Source organism: Stegodyphus dumicola, chromosome 1 (assembly GCF_044657685.1).
Source record: "Stegodyphus dumicola isolate Sdum_Otavi_A_Nest chromosome 1, ASM4465768v1".
Classification (NCBI taxonomy): Eukaryota; Metazoa; Arthropoda; class Arachnida; order Araneae; family Eresidae; genus Stegodyphus; species Stegodyphus dumicola.
Window position 1 is genome coordinate 131,137,047 of NC_140768.1, and position 23,712 is coordinate 131,160,758.

General features: G+C 30.8%; 1 protein-coding gene across 3 annotated transcripts in view; it reads left to right on the forward strand.

Moving 5' to 3' along the window:
- sp3 (phosphatidylinositide phosphatase spermathreecae) overlaps nt 1-23,712 on the forward strand; it is a 122,046-nt gene that overhangs the window by 69,259 nt on the left and 29,075 nt on the right. For all 3 annotated transcript variants that reach the window (XM_085820642.1, XM_085820629.1, XM_035376531.2), the window contains 4 exons: nt 102-230; nt 7,415-7,485; nt 19,735-19,980; nt 22,419-22,490. In XM_085820642.1, the coding sequence (XP_085676768.1) occupies nt 102-230; nt 7,415-7,485; nt 19,735-19,980; nt 22,419-22,490 (518 nt within the window). The remainder of the gene's footprint in view (nt 1-101; nt 231-7,414; nt 7,486-19,734; nt 19,981-22,418; nt 22,491-23,712) is intronic.

Below are 23,712 nucleotides of genomic sequence, written 5' to 3' on the forward strand. Positions count from 1 at the left end.
TTGGGGGGAGGGAAGAGGGTTAAAACAGTAGCTAAATTTACTGCCAGGTATTTTAATTTTACGAATACTAAACTATCTTTTCTTATTGCCTATAATTGCAGTTTAATAAACTAGGCCTACTTCCCCCTGAAGGCGTCTTACCAGCTGGTTGCCGCAGAATTTTCCAGATGCTTTGGGCGAACAATGGTGATATAATTAGTCGTCAATATGCAGGGACAGTAGCATTAAAAGTAATTATTTCCCTTTATTTATTTGCATATATATATATATATATGTGTATATATATATATGTCAATGCATAGTTTTTCTATTTTGCTGTACTTTTTAAAATTTATTTATCTCATTATTTCTGGATTTTTATCTTCTTAATGTCAAGAAATTATAATTTAACATGGTGGACTAATGGATCACTTCGTCTAAGCTTCATGGTGTGGTATATGTAGTAAGCTGTTCAGAAATAACTCTCATTTTCTATATTAAAATACAAAACACTTTTTCTTACAAAAAGAAAGAACTTCAATTTTTTGTACTGTCTGTTTTGTTTAATAACCGTTTGCTATCTTCCAGGCAATTTCATGATTCCACTTTCAAATAACTGTTCTCCCCTGTAAGAGAAGTTTCCCAGTGAGGTTTTTACACTTAGTTTGTGTTGTTCAGAGGTTCATGCACACAGTAAAGGATCCATAAATTGTGGGACAATACACTTTATTTGGACATAAAACAGATAAATAGATCACATAGCAGCCTCTACACTGAGCATGCTTGCATGAAGGGTGTGTTGGCAGAAGTGACCGCTGTGCTTCTTATAATCAGTATGCAAATGCATAGGGAAAACATTTGCTCACCCAACACAACTCCCTGCAAGTAATATTTTTTAATATAAATATGAAATATAGACCAACAATATGTAACACATTAAAAAATTAAAGAACTGATTTTTTATGTACACATTAATTTCTCTTCACTGACACTTTTAGTAAGAAAATCTGCAGTCATATTATCAATTTGTGAATATTCTGATTTAATGGCATTGTCCATCACTAAGTCCTTCATAAAATGGAAATGTAAGTTCATATGTCTGGACTTTGATGATGATCTGGAACAGTTGATCCACTGGATAGCAGCTTGACTGTCTGTATTCAAAATCACTGCACCATTCAAAAATTGCTTACATTTTAACTTTAATAATAAATTTATAGTCCAAATAATATCTATATGAGTTTCAGATATAAAAAACAGTTCTCCTTCACAAGTAGAAAGATGGATGTTTTTTTGCTTATGACATTTCCAAGAAATCAATAAATTACCTAGTAAAATGACTTACCATTTTCTGCATTTCCCCAACTGGCATCGCTTATGCATTTAAAAATCAAAAATCATTGTTATAGAAAAGCTTTTATTTTAAACCTTTTAAATACCTTAATAACATTTTAGCCAAACAATAGTCCCCTTCTTCTGGTTCATGATTAAATTGTAACAAATGAGGTGTTACGTATGATATATCAGAATGCTGTCTATTCAGTATATATGAAAGTTCCTAAATTAATTTCTGATACAAAGTTGCGTCAAACTTTTCATTTGAATGTGAAAAAAACTTTATCTGCCCCTTTAATTATTGGCATTTTTACTGCTTTGCAATTATCTAGATTGTGTTTAATCAATAAGGTTTCAATATATTCTGTTTGAGACAAATATGCACCATTTTTAAGTTTTTTTATTCGCATTTCCAAAAATTTTGAATTGATATTTTCATGTAACTCAAATACATTTTTAGAGTTTTAGAAACAATATTTTCAAGTATTTCTTTATTATTACAAAATGCAGCTAAATCATCAACGCACAAACATAATACAAAAAAAAGTCTTTACTTTCATTATTAATGAATATACAGTTATCAGATGCTAGTTGTACCAATCCAAGTATTTCTAATTCAATTTTTATTTTCATATACCAGTTTCTACCCGATTGAGGCAACCCATGAATACTTTTCCTTAATTTACATCTTAAGATTATCTTCGTTTAAGTTGCTATACAAGTATGCAGTTTTTACATCATAAAATTTTACAGTCAGATTTAATTTATCTGAAAGTGTAAGTAATAATCTAAAACATTCGATATTAACAACTGTTGAATTTGATTTGGTGTAATCCTTATTCTTTATTTGATGAAATCCAGACGCTACTAATCATGCTTTATGTTTTATTTCTCCTGAGTCTCCTTTCTTCAAAATGCACACCCATTTACTTTTTATTAATTTTGACTTTTCAAGCCTTTACTGTTTCCCACACTTCGAGTTTATGTAATGAGTCTAATTCATTTTCCATTGCTGACTTCTATTCCTACCAGTTAGCACTATTTTTTCCTTCTAAAACTTATTCGGAGCATTACTGATTGCATTCGATGATAGTTGTTTTGATTTGAGCCTTTTGGATCATCTTAATGGTATTTCACCTACACTTCTATTACTTATTTCATAGCCAGCAGGTGTTTGGATTTCATTTCCCTATCACCCTCATCATTGCAATGATTTAGGTTGGTGGTTTTGAAATTCAGCGAGTGCTTGTTTGAGTATTTTTCGTATTAACAAATTCGAGGTGTGATTTTTCTTTCTTTCTTTCTTTTTTTTTTTTCTTTTTTTTTTTTTTTCTTTTTTCTTTTTTTTTAATCTACTGCATTTTCCTTTCATGAAATTCTTTTTAATCCTTCAATATCCCAAGTTTCTATGGTTTTATGTTTTCCTAAATTACTGCCTTTTAAAGATTCATTAAATTCAACCGATCTTTTTTTATTACTTTATTATTTACTGTATCATAAATATAATATCCTTTCTTTTCTTTGGCATTTCCTAACATTATCTCCCATCTCCCAGGTACATCGAATTTGTTTCGCATTACTTTTGGAATGAGAAAGTGTGGCCCACATCCAAATTTTTTTAGATAGTTTAATTTGGATTTTTTACCAGTTCAAATTTTTATAAGAGTGGTTTCTTTTCCTTTACAGAGTGTTAAATTTGATACATGAATACTAAAATTAATTTCTTCTCCTGAGAATTTTACCGGATGCTCACTCTCATGTTCTACCACTTTCCAAAAGAACTCTGTTTGAGAATTCAGCTTTACCATTACTATCATTATTATATGGAACAGTTTTTGTTAAATACCAGAATTAGCGAGATAATTATCTAATTGTTCATTTACAAATTCTAAACCATTGTCTGTTCTCAAACATTTAATTCTTTTACCAGTTAAATTTTTATACTTAGATTTGAATTTAGAAAATACATCAAACACTTTATTTTTACTTTTAAGAAAATATGTTTTTACATATTATGTTCCAGAAAATCATCCACTGGGATCATATAAAATAAGACCCATCAATAAATTCAGTTTGAACAGAACCACAGAAATCTGAAAGAACTAATTCCAAAATTTTTGAACTCTGAATAACGTCAATATTTGGATGACCTTTTCTGGTTATTTTACTTATATCACAAGTTTCACACTTAAAATTGCTTATTGTTAATATTAATGTTTAATATAAATGTTTAAGCATTCATTTTAAGCATATATTTTGGATTTAAATGACATAATCTAGTATTCCAAAGCTTATAATTGCTACCACCACAATCATTAGCAATGCAACATTTAGAATCATAATATGGTTCTAAATTAACTTCAAGTCTGCCATTATTCTTACATGCTTTAAAAAGTATTGGTTGCATCTACTAAAATCCAATGTACAACTATTATTTGATTCATTTTTACAACCTTTATCCATTAAGGCAGCGACTGACAGTAAATTATTTCTTAAGTCAGGAACATAACTAACATTACTAGTAATTAAATTAATGAAACTAGAATTTTTTTCTACTTAAAATAGTTGCTTTAACAGTACCAATACCTCCAGAAAATATTTTTAAATGTTTTCTTGCATGGAAAATTTCCCTCACCTTTGATATAATATTCTCAAACCAAAAAAAGTCTTGTGCCATGTGGCCAGTTGCACCACTATCCAGTAACCAAATTTTGCCACATTCATCAGTTTTTCCACATGAAAGTTGAAGAGTGAAATCAGTTTCCGTCTCATCAAAATGAGATGAAATGTTCGCACTCATAGGCTGGGACTTCTGTATTTCTTTTTACCTGTGGATACTTCACTCTTTATGCTCTTGTTTCTGTAGTAGCAGTCTTTTGCAATGTAACCAGGCCATCGGCAAACGTAATCAATTCTTAGATTACAATTTTTATTTCTCTTAGATACAAACGCCTCAGCATTGATCCCATCAGGTCGTCTGCCATTCAGCAAACTGTATGTTGGATGTATTTTCAGTACTTCATCAACTGTTTTTCCACGTTGAGTTTTAAAAATTTCCCTGATTAGAGAGAATTTTCCACGGACTGTGTAAAACACCAATTCCCGAGGAGATATTTCTAGTTTTAGCGATTGAAACTTAGTAGTTGCTATTCCTCTTGCTCTTGTGATATAATCAGTAGCCAACTCATGCAACTTCATTTACAACTTTTTTATTTCATTACTGGCATTTATTTTTCTGTCCGGCTTGTCCAATAAAATTTGATTTTATTTTCTTCCAAAGTACTTTTGCATTCTCTTTTGTGGCAAATTGAAGCACCTGTTGATCTGATAGTGAAAGTTTTATACAGTCAAAAGTCGTTAATTCGGACACCCGTAATCCGGAATGATCTATAATCCGGACCTCAAAGCTAAAATCTTTCTGCGCATGCGCCGCATTGACGCATGCGCATAGGCGTTTTACTCGTGTGCGCAAGACATTTACGACTGCGCATATGCATCTGCGCAAGTGCAGAATACGTTTTCGCGTGCGCGTTTAATGTATGACGGACGGTATAAGCTAAAATTATCTAATTATCTATTTCAGTTAATGTTGATAATTGCGTTGTTCCTTAATCTTCAAATTGGATCCGGCTTATTATTTTTTGCAGACTGTAAGAGCAATTTTCTAAAAGTAAGCTTGAACTTTCGATTATGTCAAATAGAATTTCCGATGCTGGAGCTCCCAAAGGATCTAGAAAACGAAAGTATGTTTCGATGTCCATCAAACAAAAAACGAATTGCTACAAAAAATGAATAAAAGCATATCCTTTGTTTATCTAACCGTTCCGAAATCTGTTTATCAATTTCACGCTGCTCTGCGCGGGGGGGGGCACGTCGCGGCGCGCAATGAACTGGAAGTTGATCTGTCAACACTATCGTTATCTTCAGGGCAGATGTTTTTATTTTAGTTGGCTTATAATTCCTTACTAAATGTAGTATTTAATTTCGATGTACTCCGTCTTTGATATGATTTAAATCAAATTCCTCGTCATTATAAATATCACGAATACAAATCACATAGTTTTCTGGTTGCAATTTTCTAAGTATGCTTTACGCATCCGCGCGTTAAAAGAAATGTTTAATAAAGTAAACAAATAAATATTAGGCTTCTTTTTTGGTAAATTTGGATACCCTTTAGATCATAATTGCTCATTATTTTATAAATTACGGTTTCATATTTTTAGTTTTATAATTTCTGCATGCCATCTTACCAGATTTAAACTGATGATCTATAATCCGGAAAAATCGATAATCCGGAATCGCCGAAGTCCCGACGAGTCCGGATTAAAGGCTTTTGACTGTATATGCTTTTATGTGTCAGTATTCTGTTCATTTCACAGCTGTTCATCCTTCTTATTTTAAGTTTTCTGGTTTTAGTTCTGAAATAACTGAGTCAAGTCTTTTTTAGGATAAGGCAGCTTTAATTTTTAATGACTAAACGAAATAGTTACCCCAGTTAGTTCCATTTTTGATAATTCCATTAGTACCATTTTTGCCTTTCACTAAGAACAGTTTCAATTTCCACTTAGAATCCCTTGCATTTTTCTTTACATCCAATACTTCTTGGCATAATTATGCTCTGATACCATTTTGTTGTTCAGAGGCTCGTACATATGGTAAAGGATCCTTAAGCTCTGGGACAACACACTTTATTTGGACGTAATACAGATAAGTAGATCATATACAGCAATTACATAATACATCACACAGCAGCCTCCCTTAGTCACTGAGCATACTTGCATGAAGGATGTGTCTTCAAAAGCGACTGCTGTGCTCCCTATAATCAGTAAGTAAACGCATAGGGAAAAAAATTCACTCACCTCTACCTAACAGTTTGAAATAGTGATTTTAATGATGAGAAGTAATTTTGTAAACCATGAAACAAATGATAGTCTGATGGTGCAGCGCCAAGCTGTGTGGTGGATGTATAGCACATTTCAACTCTGCTCCAGTAGTTTCTGAGGAATGACTAAAAGTGTGCTTTGGCATTGTTATGATGAAACACCTTTATGAATTACACTACTTATTTAACCAGTCTTGGACATTTCTATTCCTAAGTGCTGTTTCAGTTTTTAATTTAAATAATTTTTTATTTTATTTATTTTTTTGGTGGCTGATAGCATACTTTGGAACTGATTCATCTCAGAGAACATCCTTATAAATCAACCAAACCAATAACATGATCTTTTTTTGATAAATATCAGCTTTCAATGTTTGAGCTAACATAAATACTTAGACCATGATCATTTGCATTCATTGTTATTGTAAACAATCTGTTTTCAGTTAGCAGCTATCAATTGTTTTGATTAAGTTTAAAATTCTAGTCACATATGAAAAATATATTAAGTGGTTTTTTTTTAAGCTCGTGTGAAATTAAAATTTCAGGTTTTTTTTTTTCCTTCATTACTAAGCTTTTTTAAATTCTCATCAGTGATTGTTTTGAATGAATTTAGGCTCTAGGCAAGCTCTCGTACATTTATGGGACAATAAAATTCAATTAGTACTTTTAATCTGTCCTCGTTAATCTCAGTTAATTTATCAAAACATGAGCATTATAAATTGGAGAAGTATCCAAGCAAAATTCTGCAAATCAATTCTAACATATGAAGTTTTATTTAAAAATAATATGCATACTGATTAAAATGCTGTGGTTATTCTTTCTTACTGAGAATATTTTGTGAAAACTATCTACCTGTATATTTTCAAGAAAATCAAGTTTCATAAATAAAATGTAATAAAATTAGATCAAAATAAATTTTGAAATCAAGTTAGCTGTTTTAAAAAGTTAAAAGATTATATAGCTTTCCAAGTTTTTGTTTTTTATAATTTTCATGCATTTTTAAATATTTAGTAAAGTTCAGCATTTATTCTGGTAATTTTTTTAAATGAGCTACTACATTGCTGGCTTATCAGATATGAATTACACTACTTATTTAACCAGTCTTGGACATTTCTATTCCTAAGTGCTGTTTCAGTTTTTAATTTAAATAATTTATTATTTTATTTATTTTTTTGGTGGCTGATAGCATACTTTTACATTTAAGCTTTTATTTTTTTGCAGGGTGATTATACACGTACTGGTGAAAGAAGAATAGCTGGCATGATGAAAGATGGGTATTATTCTGCCAACAGGTATGAATTTATCTTTAATCTAAATGTGTCATTTATTTCTTTACATCATTAATTAGCAGAGCAAAGTATGTTGCTTCTTCTAATAGTAATTACTTGATTTCAGTGTCTTGATCTACTCATTCTTCACCACCCACTTTGTATATATACCCATTTTCATTCCTAAATTCTCTGGTTATTGATAATTACTACATATTTCACAGTTTTCTTACTTTGTGACAATCTTTTACTGTAGCCTAATTTAGATATTCAGCTATAATACTTTCTGTAATCTATTCTTTATTTTCTGAGAAAATATTATATTTGTGAAATGTCATCATATCAGTTGGCAGTCAGTAATTTTTCAGGCTCAGCGACATTGAACCACTGTACTTGACTGAGAAAATTTCTAGCTATTTCTTATGTGACATTTTTCGCAGATATGTTCAGATTCTGACTAAACCACACTCGTAGAGAGACAAGAGTGCTGAACAAAAGGTATAATTCTCACGTAATAAAGTTCCAGTAGCCGAGAGTAAAGAATGATCACTAAAAATGGGATCTTCATTTTGGACAATATCTTACCATACTGAATATGGTGGATTATGTATAGTAATCTGAGTTCACAGCTCATCTGTGTTTCATTGAAATGGGAGAATGTTCAACTAATGTGTAGTGATGTTCTATGGATTCTCAATTGGTAATAGATCAAGACATCAGGCTGGTCAACGAAGCATCTGTACAATTCGTAAAGTCAATAACTTTTTTTAGAGCCGAAAACTTGAAAAATTTGCAATATCCTTTCCTGGATTCAAATATTGGGCCTCACAATTGCTAGCCAGATTTGCTTCTGATAACATTATGAACATATGCAATAAGTAAAGGGGAAAAACTCTTATAATGTTACTAAACATGTACATTGATTTATACCATACATAGGTAGTTGTTAAGCTGCTGAGAAATTATGTTTGGGACACAGTGCAAATCTGATAGTGCCACTGGCTGCAGCACCAACATAGCAGTAGTGCCATTACTTTGTCCATAATGCATACTAAAGATGAGAGGTTATTGGTGCTGATAGCATACCAAAGCAAGACACTGTTGGGTTGTGTGGCATTTCAAAATAAAAAAAAAAAAATCTGCCTAATATTCGGTACTGATGTAGTATGTGATCTACCATTTTTGCTACCTTATCATCGAATTATAACCACCAAAAAAACTTTGCAGATGGTACTAAAATTCAAACAGTTGGATCTTGCTGGGGGAATTTAATGCTAATACAGTACAAAGTCTTTAATCCAGACTCGTCGGGACTTCGGCGATTCCGGATTAGGGTTTTTTCCGGATTATAGATCATCAATTTAAATCTGGTAAGATGGCATGCAGAAATTATACAATTAAAAATATGAAACCGTAATTTATGAAATAAAGAGCAATTATGATCTAAAGGGTATCAAAATTTACAAAAAAAAAAAAAAAAAAAAAAAAAAAAAAAAAAAAAAAAAAAAGCTTAATATTTATTTGTTTACTTTATGTTCTTAAACTTAATATGTTTCACAAACTATAATCAATCAACAAATGGACTGTATTCCTACACTTTTATTAAATTACACTTGTCAGCGATGCAAAATAATTGATACAAAATAAGCGAGCCATTCTACATGGCTGTCACAAACACAATTCTATCAATCAATTATCTTGTTGCCACACATAAAGTTCAAAACTAAAGAAAGAAAAGCAAAAGGAATTTACGCTGTTTGCAACAATAAAATGAAGCAAACGATACTCACATAAACATCCTGGCCCTCGTTGAAATCCCAGGGGATTTCAACAGTTGGAGCATTTTGAAACTTCTTAGTCTGTAATAAAGATAAACATAAGAAAAATAATACAAAATATTATATGCGAAGCAGTTCATAGTTTTTTAGTTTGAATAGGAAGAGGACACAATTTCACGACTGGTCGTTTTATGACACCATGACCAGTTTTAATACTAGCAACTCTGACTCTTTGATCTGAGCCCGGATGAACAGCAATTATTCTCCCTAACCTCCATTTAAGAGGCGGAAGGTTGTCTTCTTTGATGAGGACTAAGTCATTGACTTCTAAATTGTTTTGACTTTTTTGCCATTTAGGTCTTTGTTGAAGCTGAGACAGGTATTCTCGACTCCATCTTTTCCAGAAGTGCTGAAAAATAAATTGTCTCACATGCCATCTGTCAATGTGATTGAAGGAACTATAATTTAGGTCTGGTTCAGGTATGGCAGTTAAAGACGTTCCTATTAGGAAATGACCAGGTGTTAATGCAGTTAAATCATTTGGATCAGCCGATGTTGGACACAATGGCCTAGAGTTGAGACAAGCCTCAACCTGCGCTATCAAGGTCTGAAATTCCGGATAGGTCAGCACAGTATCACCAACAGTCCTTTTTAGATGTAATTTCATTGACTTTACTGCCGATTCCCATAGTCTACCAAAATGGGGAGATGATGGCGGGTTGAATATCCATTTTATTTCCTCTAAAGACAAAAATTTGTGAATTTCTTGATTTTGCTTATATTGCAAAAAACATTTTCTGATTTCTTTGTCTGCACCTTTAAAGTTAGTACCGCAGTCACTATAAATCTCAAATGGTTTCCCTCTTCTTGCAATAAATCGTTTCAATGCACTTAAAAATGCCTTTGTTGACAAATCTTCTACCACTTCAAGATGTACTGCCTTGATTACAAAACACACAAATAAGCATACGTAATATTTAAATGATTTTTGTCCACGTCCTGCACGATGTTTAATCATGAACGGTCCAGAAAAATCTATTCTAGTTCGATGAAATGGTCGTGATTGTGTTACTCTAGATTCCGGTAGATCAGCCATTATTTGACTTGCAGTTTTAGCTCTAAGTTTACAACACGTGATACAAGATTTTACTACTTTTCGGATAGCAGATCTAGCAGCTATGATCCAAAATTGCTGTCTAATTAAAGATAGAAGAAGTTCCGGTGCTGCATGCAGATATTTGACATGAAAGTGTCTAATTATGATTTCTGTCAGATTGTGTTTTGAAGGTAATAAGATTGGATGTTTTTCATTTTCTGACAGTTGCGCATTTTTCAGTCTTCCCTCTACACGTAACACTTTCTTGTCATCTAAAATTGGACACAAACTAAGGAGGTTGCTGTTTGTAGGTAAGTCCTTTCCCAACTCCAAACATTGAATTTCTTTAAAAAAGTGAAATCGCTGTATTATTCGGACAATACAGAAAGTTGCAGCTTGAATTTCATTACTAAATAAAAAAGACGTATTTCTTTCTAGATATGCTACTTTAGAATTCGATATGAATCTTAATATCCAAGCAAATATGCGTTGTAACTTTGGAAATGAAGATATATTTGATATAATAGCAAGTTCCTGTACAGGTTCAGAAACTACAAATGAGACTGTTTTACGTGCATCTGGTGTAACACCTCTTCATCTATAAGAATATTTTTAAACAAGGCAATCTCACTGCACTTTAACCAAGAAGGACCATTCCACCACAATTGATGAGATAATAGTTCTGCAGGAAATAATCCACGTGAAGCACAATCAGCTGGATTTTCCTTTCCATAAACATGACTCCAGTTCTCAGGTGGTAAGATGGATTGTATTTCAGAAACTCTATTGGATACGAATACTTGCCATTTTTTAGGATCTGAACTTAGCCATGACAACACGATTTGTGAATCACTCCAAGCTTGCACTAAATCAAAATTTATAACTAATGCAGCTTTTACAGACTGAATCAAGCGTGCCAATAACACTGCTGCACATAATTCCAGTCTTGGAATCGTAATAGATTTTAATGGTGCTACACGAGTTTTAGCTGTTACGAGTTTAACATTAATGTCAGAGTTATTGCAAGTTTTGATATAAATAACTGCTGCATAACCTCTTTCAGACGCATCACAAAATCCGTGAAGTTCACATCGAAAATAGTCAGGTAGCAGAATTTTCCTAGGTATATTTATAGAATTCAAAAGTTTAATTTCTCTACATAGATTTCTCCAATTTCGATCAATCTCTTCTGTTACAGGATCATCCCATGATAACTGTAATTTCCACAATTGCTGAAGGATCATTTTAGCGAAAATTACAAATGGAGCTATCCACCCCAATGGATCGAATAGTTTTGCTACGAATGACAAAATAATAATGACAAAATAATCTTTTAGTCGGAACACTTTGATACTCTATTACACCGACATTACATTTGAATTCATCATTGTCCGGATGCCATTCCAATCCCAGAACTTTCAATGGTTTGTCTTCTATTACACGATGAATATTGTCACTATCTGTGTTTGTTAAGCCAGAGGTTTTTAACAATGACGGTTCACTTGTCGACCATTTGTGAAGCTCAAAGTCACCACTTTTTAGCAGATGTTGCAATTCGTCTATCAATGCAATACCTTCCGAACTATCTTTTACACCAGTTAACATATCATCAACATAAAAATCTCTTAAAACTATATTCTTTGCTTTTGGAAAGTTCAATCCTTCATCAATCGCTAACTGACTCAAAACTTTGGTTGCAAGATATGGAGCAGCTGCAGTTCCATATGTAACTGTTTTCAAACGAAAAACTTGTATTTGCTTATACGGGCTATCTCTCCATAATATTCTCTGAAAATCTCTATCTTTTTCATGAACCTTATCTGTCTGTACATCATTTTAATATCAGCAGTTATTGCAATGTTATGAAGTCTAAATCTTAGTAAAATACAAATTAAATCATCTTGTATTTTTGGGCCTATCATTAGTGTATCATTTAAAGAAACACCTGTGGTTGTTTTAGCGCTCGCATCGAAAACAACTCTCAATTTTGTTGTTAAGCTAGAGTCCTTCAACACAAAGTGATGTGGGATATAATAGTGTTTATTCTCTAATTCATAATCTGTGTCTGGCACTAATTCTACGTGTTCTAGTGAAAAGTACTCTTTCATAAACTGAATATACTGGTTGTAAATTTCTTTCATAGATAACAGTCTCTTCTCCAAGTATTGAAATCTTCTGTACGCCATTTCACGGGAGTCACCTAGAATATCTCTATTATGTTTGAATGGTAATGCAACTGAATAATGACCTGATGTGTCTCTAAAATGCGAGTTTTTAAAATGTTCTTCACAAAGTTTTTCTTCATTTGTTAAAGGTTGTACATTTGGAAACTTTTCTAACTCCCAGAAAGAATTTACTAACTCATCTGTGTTTGTATTCAAATGATTTACATATACTGGCTCAAAATTTGTAGATTCAAAATTTGTAGTACCCGAAATTATCCATCCCAACCTCGAATTTAGAGCAAATGGTAGATCAGGACCACGTTTGACAATTTCTCCCGTCATTAAATGCAGAAATACATTTACTCCAAATAAAATGTCAACTGGTTGTGACTTGTAAAATAATGGATCAGCTAATTGTAAATCACTGAAGTTATCGAAGATGATTGATGGCAAAGATACATAGGGAATGTTATCTGTCACCTTGTCCAGTACAAACGCTGATGTTGATACACGAATATCACTTTTAAAATGAGAAGTGAATACTAAATCGACTTCCCCATTACTTATAGTATTAAATTCTCCTAAACATGATACAGAAATGGAATTATCTTTCACTCGTAATCCTAATTTCTTCACACAATCCCTTGAAATAAATGATCTCTGAGATCCAGTGTCACATAAACATCTACACTTCACAAATTGTTGCTTAGAATTTTGAACTTTTATTAAAGCAGTACACAATAAAATGTGACTGGTTTGATTATCTTTTGCATTCGAATCATAATGAGAGGCATAAACTGTGGCTGAAACGTCCTTAGGACTCGTTAATTCATCTCTTTTAATGATAGATTGCGTAGGCGGAGATATACTGTTTAACTGAGTTTTATTCTTTGAATTATTTACAATGTGCAAAATACTGTGATGCTTCTTAAAGCAATGTTGACATGTATTTAAACTCTTGCATTTTTTGAGCAAGTGCATATTAGATAAACAATTAAAACAGTAACGATTAGATTTTACAAAATCTATCCTTTGCTGAACCGATAAATTTAGAAATTTCGAACATTTGGCTAAACTATGATCTTCTTTACAATAACCACAACCCAAAGTAGCAACCAGAACATTATTCTTATTTTGAAACACAGATTTAGGTACCTTATTACTTGTGGATTTGCTATTTTGAAGTGTTCTTGCATAGTTTTTTAGGAATTCAATTAAAGTCGTAAGTTTTGGAATTTCATTACATTTTAACTGACGTTCCCACCATAATTTTGTAGAAGGGTCTAATTTTTGCAAAATTAAATAAGTCATTAAAGTGTCACCAAAATTATCAATGGTTTGATTCAATACTTTTAAAGAACCAATTACTTCATTAATATTATCAACTAAATTTAAAATAGCAAATGCTGATTCATTTTGAATAGTTGGTAAACTTAAAAAACGTTTAATATATGCAAAAATTTGTTCTCTCTTATTTGAATATCTTTCGTCTAACAGATTCCATGCTATTTCAAAATTACAATCCGAAATTTGAATGGTTTGAATAATGCGATATGCTTCACCTTTCAACGAAGCCTTCAAATACTGCAATTTTTGAGCATTAGATAAATTTGTATTATTTCTTACACAAGCACTGAAAAGATCTTTAAAAGCTATCCATTCTGTAATATTACCACCAAAAGTCGGTAATGTTAACTTGGGTAATTTAATATTGTCAAGAACCTGTTCTGAAATTACACTATTAGAATTATTTTTATTATTTTGATTTTTTAATATTTTTTTGTCTTTAAATTTCCACAAATAAATTTTATCTGTGTACTCCTGAACATTATCTATTTCGTTTTCTAATTCTTTAGTATCCGTAATTAAACTTTCGATTTCAGAATCAAGCTTCCTTAACTCAGTTTCTTTTTGTTTCAATAATTCGACACATTCCTCTAGTTCTATTAAATTAATTTTATCTGCAGTTAAAATAGTTTCAATTTTCTTTACATAATTAGTAACACTCCTGCGTAAGACCGCTCTTTTTGTTTTAAAAGTTATAAGTTCACTCATAATTGATCAATTCAAAAACAGAAATTGTTCTTAAATCACTTAACACTATTATTAAAATGAAATCGAATTCTATGTTGTATTACAACATTGTTCTTAAAATTTAACAACAAATTAAACGAATTTTTGTTCAAAATCCACTTACCTCACAAAGTGGATAATTTTCACAAACCATATGCATATTTGTGTTGTTAGAATACACTTAGAACAGTCACTATCTTCACTAGCTCTCCGGCTAGACTTTTGACCAACAATATGTGTTCTTAAACTTAATGTGTTTCACAAACTATAATCAATCAACAAATGGACTGTATTCCTACACTTTTATTAAATTACACTTGTCAGCGATGCAAAATAATTGATACAAAATAAGCGAGCCATTCTACATGGCTGTCACAAACACAATTCTATCAATCAATTATCTTGTTGCCACACATAAAGTTCAAAACTAAAGAAAGAAAATCAAAAGGAATTTACGCTGTTTGCAACAATAAAATGAAGCAAACGATACTTACATAAACACTTTATTAAACATTTCTTTCAATGTAAGTTGTTTAAGTTGCTTTGTTTTTTGTACTAATACTTTCTATTTAATTCTATAAACAGACATAATTTCTTGTTCAGTTACAAAGTTCCACTGTTCAAGTCCTGTAATTGTGCTGAGAATACCGACTAACTTGTCAATCGAAATTGTTTCGTTTTCACTAACCTCTGTGTTACTTTCTTCATGCTTTTATCCATTTTTTGCAGCAATTCCACTTTTTGTTTGATGGACATTGAAACATGCTTTCACTTTGTAGATCCTTTGGCAGCTTCAGAATCAGAAACATAATCAAAAGTTCAAGCTTAATTTTGCATGCTTTCACTTTGTAGATCCTTTGGCAGCTCCAGAATCGGAAACATAATCAAAAGTTCAAGCTTAATTTTTATAAAAATGCTCTAACAGTTTGCAAGAAATAATAAGCCGGATCCAATTAGAAGATTAAGGAACAACGCAATCTGCAACATTAATTGAAATAAATAATTAGATAATTTTAGCCTAGCTTATACCGTCCGTTATACATTAAACGTGCATGCGTAAACGTATTATGCACATGTATAAACGCATATGTGCATGCATAAATGCATATGCGCATGCGTAAAGGTGTTATGTGCATGCGTAAACGTATTATGCACATGTATAAATGCATGTGCGCATGCGTAAAGGTGTTATGTGCATGCGTAAATGCATTATGCATTTGTAGCAGAAAGTTTGTAGCTTTGAGGTCCGGATCATGGACATCCGTATTAAAGACTTTGTACTGTATGTAAAATTCACAGTACCACATTGCAAATCTTCTATGTTACCTCACAGGAGCATGGTGGAAATCCATTAGCACTTTTTGGCCATGCTGTGGGACATCTGTAGTGTAATGGCCGAAAGACTCATAAAAACAACACTGTTAAAGGCCACTCTTGCTTTGTAAAACTGAAAGCAGTTTAAATTTAATAGAACTAAATATTTAAAAGCTATTTAAATTTATTAATGGAATCATTTTCATTTATGTATTCTTAAAAAAAAATAGCATTTTAGTGGCACCACCTAAGAAATAAGTAACTAACTAAAAGTAGTAGATTTCATACTACATCAATACCCGATATTCACATCACCTTCAGATTCTCACACTGTGATCAAACTTATTTTCACAAATGTTTATGGTATCTTTGAATTAATATTATGCAGCTGTTATATCTCTTATGAAGCATGATAAATGAAAAATTGAGAAATCCATTACATGTTTATTATACTCGTGTATTGCAAACTAATAAATAACTTGTCATGCTTCATAATTAAAATTTTACATCTCAATAGATACCTTGAATAGATATATGTAACTTGAATAAGGAAAATATATGTTAAAGAGCTTAATATTTTTAGAGTTAAAAACTATATTTCCATTATAGAACTGAGAAATGTTTAATTTAAATGAAACAAAATTGTAAGATTTAAATTAGCAAATTAACAAAAGGAAAGTGTAAAATTTTTTATTACCATTCCAATTACAGTCAAAAGTCATTAATCCGGACTCGTCGGGACTTCGGCGATTCCGGATTATCGATTTTTCCGGATTATAGATCATCAGTTTAAATCTGGTAAAATGTCATGAAGAAATTATAAAATTAAAAATATGAAACCGTAATTTACGAAATAAAGAACAATTATGATCTAAAGTGTATCAAAATTTACAAAAAAAAAAAAGCTTAATATTTATTTGTTTACTTTATTAAACATTTCTTTCAATGTAAGTTGTTTAAGTTGCTTCGTTTTTTATGTGATAATACATTCTCTTTAATTCTATAAACATACATAATTTCTTGTTCAGTTACAAAGTTCCGCATTTCAAGTCCTATAATTGCTGTGTCGAGAATACCGACTAATTTGTCAATCGAAATTTTTTCGTTTTCAATAACCTCTGTTACTTTCTTCGCTATCGGAAGCGAATTATAATGACGAGGCATTTGATTTAAATCATATCAAAGACGGAGTATATCGAAATGAAATACTACATTTAGTAAGCAATTATAAGCCAAATAAAATAAAAACATCTGCCCTGAAGATAAGGATAGTGCTGACAGATCAACTTCCAATTCATTGCGCGCGGCGATAAAGATAAACAAAGTTTAGATAAACAAACCTTAAAGTTTAGATGAACAAAGGATATGCCTTTATCCATTTTTTGCAGCAATTCCACTTTTTGTTTAATGAACTCCGAAACATACTTTCGCTTTGTAGATCCGTTACATATTAGTAAATATAAATCGGAAATTCTATTTGACATAATCAAAAGTTCAAGCTTACTTTTATAAAATTGCTCTAACAGTCTGCAAAAAATAATAAGCAGGATCCAATTCGAAGATTAAGGAACAATGCAATCTGCAACATTAACTGAAATAGATAATTAGAGCTTAGCTTATACCGTCCGTTATACATTAAACGCACATTTGTAAACGTATTTTGCACACGCGCACATGCAAATTCGCAGCCGTAAAGGTCTTACACACATGTGTCAATGCGACGCATGCGCAGAAAGTTTGTAGCTTTGAGGTCCGGATTATAGATCATTCCGGATTATGGGTGTCCGAATTAACGACTTTTGACTGTACTCATCAAGGAATCTTTTGAGCTGCTCTAAATTAATTTTTCCATGCAGTACAGAGTTCTTAAGTATATGCCATCTGGTGGGAATGAAACAAATATATGTTGCATGGTATCTTGCCATACACAGTATGGTGAAACATTAGTGGCCACAATGTTCCTTCACAGCCTCCATGCACCCTTAATTTTTAAAAAATTATGGTGGTAGTTTAAACCTATTTCTTAAGTTTTTTTTAATTACTTTCAAAGCTATCTTCAGAATAATATTTTATTTATTGTATCTGGAATTAGTATTACTTTTCTCAAATGCATTTATATGGTTAAATACTTGTTTGTTGCAAGACTTATCTACTAAGCTGTACTTACATATTTGCTGTTTTTAACAACAAAAATTTCACTTCTTGTAGTAGTAATCTCATTTAAAGTTAATTTTTAACTATCTGAATACAAAAATGAAATTTAGATTGCCTTCTATTATCTACTTTTCACGAAAAGTTTGGATTTCCTCTTAATATTAGTTGCATCTCCATGAATGCATGAAAATATAAACTTTAAAGGACAGTTGCATTTTCGAAAAATATCTAACTAAATATACAATGCATTTATAACCAGTAGCACTGAATTAATCATTAAGCAGTGTAAGCATGTGCTTAGGGCATAAAGGAAAAAGAACACCACGAAAACATCCTTAAGTATTCAGAAAAGTGGGCATCAAAAAGTTTCCTATTCCCAATTTTTACCATAAGTACATGGTGCAATTAACGAAAACTGAGAGAGATAGAAGCAATGAAGAAAAAACTGGCATAAACATCTATGGGGGCATCAAAATCTTTTAAGTTCTTAAAGCCTAGTCTTAATCCAGCCGTAATAAGCAGTATCACGACCAATAATTCAAAAGATAGTTAAGAATCAAATTCTTGTTTTGAAAAAGCTGTGAGCTATTTTGATATTTGTGCTTATCATTAAACTGATAAATCACATACATTTATGCACTAAGAACCGCATAATAGCTTGTCAAATAAATAAATAAAATTATTATGGAAGTTAAATATTTCAGAATAATCCACTGACAGTGGTTTGAAAAAAGACAGAAAGAAATGAATGGCGTATGCAGCAGAGGAACAGGAAATCAATCAAATTTAATAAATATTTAGTTAAATTTTTGACATATCACTAATCAGCAAGTACATTTAGATTATTTTCTTAATTTCTGTCAGAAAGTTTTCCTAGAAGTTGTTTGAAGAGTAATGAAGTAGATTAAAGAGCTGAAAAATATTTTTTAGAATAGCAGACCAGTTTTCGCAACTTCAGCCATCATATTTTATTTTCCTTTAAAAATTTACCTTAGATTAAAAATCCCATTAATGTATGTATTCAGTACTAACTTGTAAAACATATTAGAAAATTCTTCTCAATTCAAGCTTGAATTACACATTCAGTTCCAGTGAATGATTTTACTTTAAAATGAAAATACATCAGTGAATAAGACCTGCTTGAGATAAATTAACTGTAGGATTTGCTTAAGGTAAATTAACTGTAGGATTAAGAATTCAGAAACTGTTTAAATGGATTTTCTCTTCACAGTGTGCCAGAACTTCATTCAAATGATTTTTTTATTGCATGCATGAACAGATAATTTTAATATACATGTTAATTATTGATAATTTTAATTATTTAAAATGTTTTGAATCTGTCACAAATCATTCTTAACTTGCACTTCAGAATATGACTATTAAAATAATTAAAATTATTGTAGGTATTATGAGACATATTATTAACTTTTCTATTAAAAACTGTGCATGTTTTTATTAAAAAAATGTATGTCTTAAGATGTATACTTCTAAAAATTGTGGGGTTGCACATTGGGCCCATAATGATGTGTAAATCAGATTATGCTTCTGAAGAACTGTGTTATCCAGTAATAAAATTATGTTGAATGTACAGCTAGATCTGTCTGCAAATATCATCATTCTATGTACATATATACATATGAGTTATAAACTGTATATATTTAATTTTAATATTAGAGTTTTATTTAAAAATTAGGTATTATGTAAATCGCTTTAAAGATGCATTTCGTCAAGCCACCATTGACCTTATGATGGGTAATCCATTGACTGAAGATATAAGTGCTGTTACCCCAGAACGAGAAGAAGTTGATCCAGAAATTGAAATTAATGAACAAGAGCATCATGAGCGAGTGAAGCAACTAATAGAAGATTGCAAAAAAATTTTGATACCTGAGACTGAAGTTGTTCTTGGAGGATGGGCTCTCATTGATGCTGATCCTGTGTAAGACATAATTTTTTTTTTTTTTTTTTTTGTATTTGCTAATTTTATTTTGCAGTGTACAAGTTAATTCAAGACTTCTTAGTCTCTAGTTAAATCTGCTTCCTAGTCATTTACATTTTTCATAATAGTGAAAAATATTTGCATGTCTATTTTTTATTAAATTTTGTTATAAGCTCTTAAAGGCATATAAAATTAAGTATTTTTCGTATAATACCTTTTAAGATGATAAATGTAAATATATATGAATATAAATAAATTGCTTTAGTTTCCAAGTATGTGTTATCTGACATTAGAAACATTTTATTTAGATTACAAATATAAGTTTCCAAATATGTATTATCTGTCTTAGAAGTATGTTTGTATGTTTTATTGATCGTAACAAAGCTGCAGTTGTTCATAAAAATTATCAGTTGAATGCACTATAGGTGAAATGTATTGTCATTCATATGATTCATATTAACTGCAAATGTTTATAAAAATTATTAAAATTGATTACATAATAAATTAAAATTTAATGCATAATACATAAAAATTAAATACATTATAAATTAAGTGTATTATAACTTATATTAACTTGACAAGTTATCAACGAAAATAAGATAAAGATTTAAAAGTATTTAAAAGAAGTGCATTTATTGTTTTTAAATAATTGTGTTAAGCAGTTAGTTGTAATTTGAAAAGTACATTAAAGATCTTAAAGTTATGTTAAGCATTGTGGTAATTGACTGTTTGCCAGGCATATAGAAGGTAAATTAATAATTTTGTGTTGAGGGCTATGAAAACACAACATTTGTAGAGTTATGTGCATAATACCTAATAACATGATGTAATGCAATGACATGTAACATATAATAGCAAATATAATGATCCAAAAAAGTCTTGATTGGTAAAATTGTTCAGTGTTGGAAATTCAAGCCAGGTTAAGATCAAATCATATGGGCAAGCTGCATAGGAGTGTTCATGATTTTGTCCATCCATTAATTAAACCAATTGAATAAGAGCCAGTTGTCTCGAAAATATCTTCAATGAAGGCATCCCTGCTCGTATACAGATAGCCCTTGATAATATAATTTGGATATCTACTAAAGATATGCATATATATAAAAGATAAACTAATTTCTAATGTCCACTAAAAATTAGATCCTTTTCTAATGTCAAAAATGAAAACTAAAACTCATTATATATTTCTGTATAGTAGGATCATCCATATCAATTTCGTACAAAGTTATCTGATGTGATGTTATTTCAGAGGTGATGCTGTGTCCTATGTACTGAGGATGTGCTATAGATACACCTAAATGTGTATTAAAGCTGTGTTCGTTTTGACTTTGTATGTTGTTGTGCATCAGATTTTGCATAGTGATTAGTTTAGGAATATGGTTCTTGTATGTTATCCAATGCCAGCTAATACATCACCAAAATGCCACCCATTCAAATTCTTCCAAGTGTTCAGCAATAAATTATTACAAATTGACAGGAATTTTTATTTTTTTATTTATTTTTTTTTTAATTTCAACAAACCCAAGGTTGGAATCCAAACACAAGCAATGGAATGTATGTGAGGATCAGCAAAGTGGAGGAAAAAAGGGTAATTTGATAGATCATGTCATCATTTGTTTTCTTACATATCAGGGTATATCAGGGTGAAGGCAGAACAAGCTGCAGGAAATAACAATCTGTCTGATATTGTTTTGAGTGCAATTACCAAACAATACTTGTTGAAAAAAAAGTCAGATTTCATCCCCCAAAAGCATTAATAGATTATTCACAGTATATCAATGGATACTAGATAGCAAGCAAGTACTGAGAATGTATATAGTTTTGATACTTAAAAATTTTAAATGCAATACTCTTGTGGCAATCATTTCCCTAAGAGGACCGGTTCTGTAAATGACCAGTAATTCTTAGAACATAAACAAACTTTTATTAAACATCACTTCTCTAAGATAATCACATTCACAGAAAACCAGAATGGCTGCAACTATGAGTGGTCATCTTAGGAAGGATTCATTGTATTATTTGCTCTGTCTTTCTAATGATCTGTTCCCATACATTAAAAGAAATTTGAGGATAATCAGCCAAGTTTTTATCATTTTCTTTCTTAATTTGAAAATACATTTTTAAGCTGGTGGTTAACTAATTATTAATTCTTACAAGTAAAATTCTCAATGCTAATATTTTATTCATTTTGCAGCTAATGAATTAATGAAAAGTTTACAGAAATATATATGTCTGAAAGTATTCTTTAGATGCAAACTTTATTTTATGTATTTGAAAAGTTGATTTATGTGTTTGAATAAATACATAAATGGTGCAATATAGAAAACATATTTTAATTCTACCTAACTCCAGAGAAAATGAATGAAAATAAGAAATCGTGTGTTGCTAATTTTCCTTTTATGTACTGTTATGGCAATATATATATATTTCAATTTTAGAACTGGAGATCCGGATAAACAAGATATGGATGCAATTTTGATTCTGACAAAAGATTCCTATTTCGTTGCAGAGTAAGTAATAATTATTTCAAATTTAAGTATTAATTCAATATGTTGTACAAAGCTAAACTATAATTTTTTTAACTGAAATAATAAATGTAAATTTTTAAGTTTTTAAAGGAATCAAGGTTTTTAAAGAATTATTTTGAATTTTTTAAAAGTTGAGAATCATTTAAGAGGAATTTAATTGCGTTATATATAATTATTTTAATGTAAACTTTATAATAATGATAATGTAGTGTAGATAGAATAAAACTGATGTTGAGATAGAAGTAAAAATTTGTATAGAGCATCATCTTGTAGTTGAACTTCATATTTTTATACTGCACAAATTCTCGCGCTTGGTTTCTTTTGCATAATTGCTTACTATTGAGTCATCCAGAAAGTTCTGTTGTCTTTTGATACAGATGAATGCAATTAAGTATAAATGAAGCAGTAAAAAACATAAAAAACTTTTATTGAATCACATGAGCACCATTTTAATCTGTGACTTTTTGCTATCTCTGAGGCAGCTGAAAAATTCCTTTTTTTTTTAAGAATGTCATTAGGTTTACGTGTAAGTAAGTTACCAATATGTTGTTTGATAGTCTTCAAAGAAGTGAACTCTAGGCCATTCAGAGAATTGTGAAGTCACCTGAAGAGATAAAAATCTCTAAGGGTGAGGTCTAGTGAATATGAGAGATGACAGAAAACATCTTAGCCATACTCAATAAGTTTTTATTTGACATAAAAGTGATGCTTTGCGTTTTCTTGATGGAAGACAACACCTCAAAGATTGGTCACTTTTGGGTGCTTTGCTTCGATTTTTGCTTTTAAAACTGTGATTTAGGAACAGTATTTATCCAAAAATTTATAGCATGCAGTTCCTTTGTAGTTCCACTATACTCTAAGTATAATTTTTTAGGGGATGGAGTCTCCCCTTGAAGGTACTAAAGAAGGTTCTTTTGGCTTAGTTCATAACCTTTGTATTGCAAAATCATTGTATAGTATCCACTTCTTATTACTTATAATGACGTTTTCTTCTTTGTTTTTTTTAAAAAAGGAGCTTTATTTTTTCAGCAAGTATAGTTTGCTTTGTTAAAATTATAGGGTACCCATTTATCCTAGCAGCTTGCATACCTAATCTTTTTTAAATGATCATGTATTGCACTTTTTTGAAATATTTATTTTGTCTGATAGTTCCTAAGTTTGTAATTTGAATTTTCAGTGATAGCTTCTTTTAATAGAACCTTGA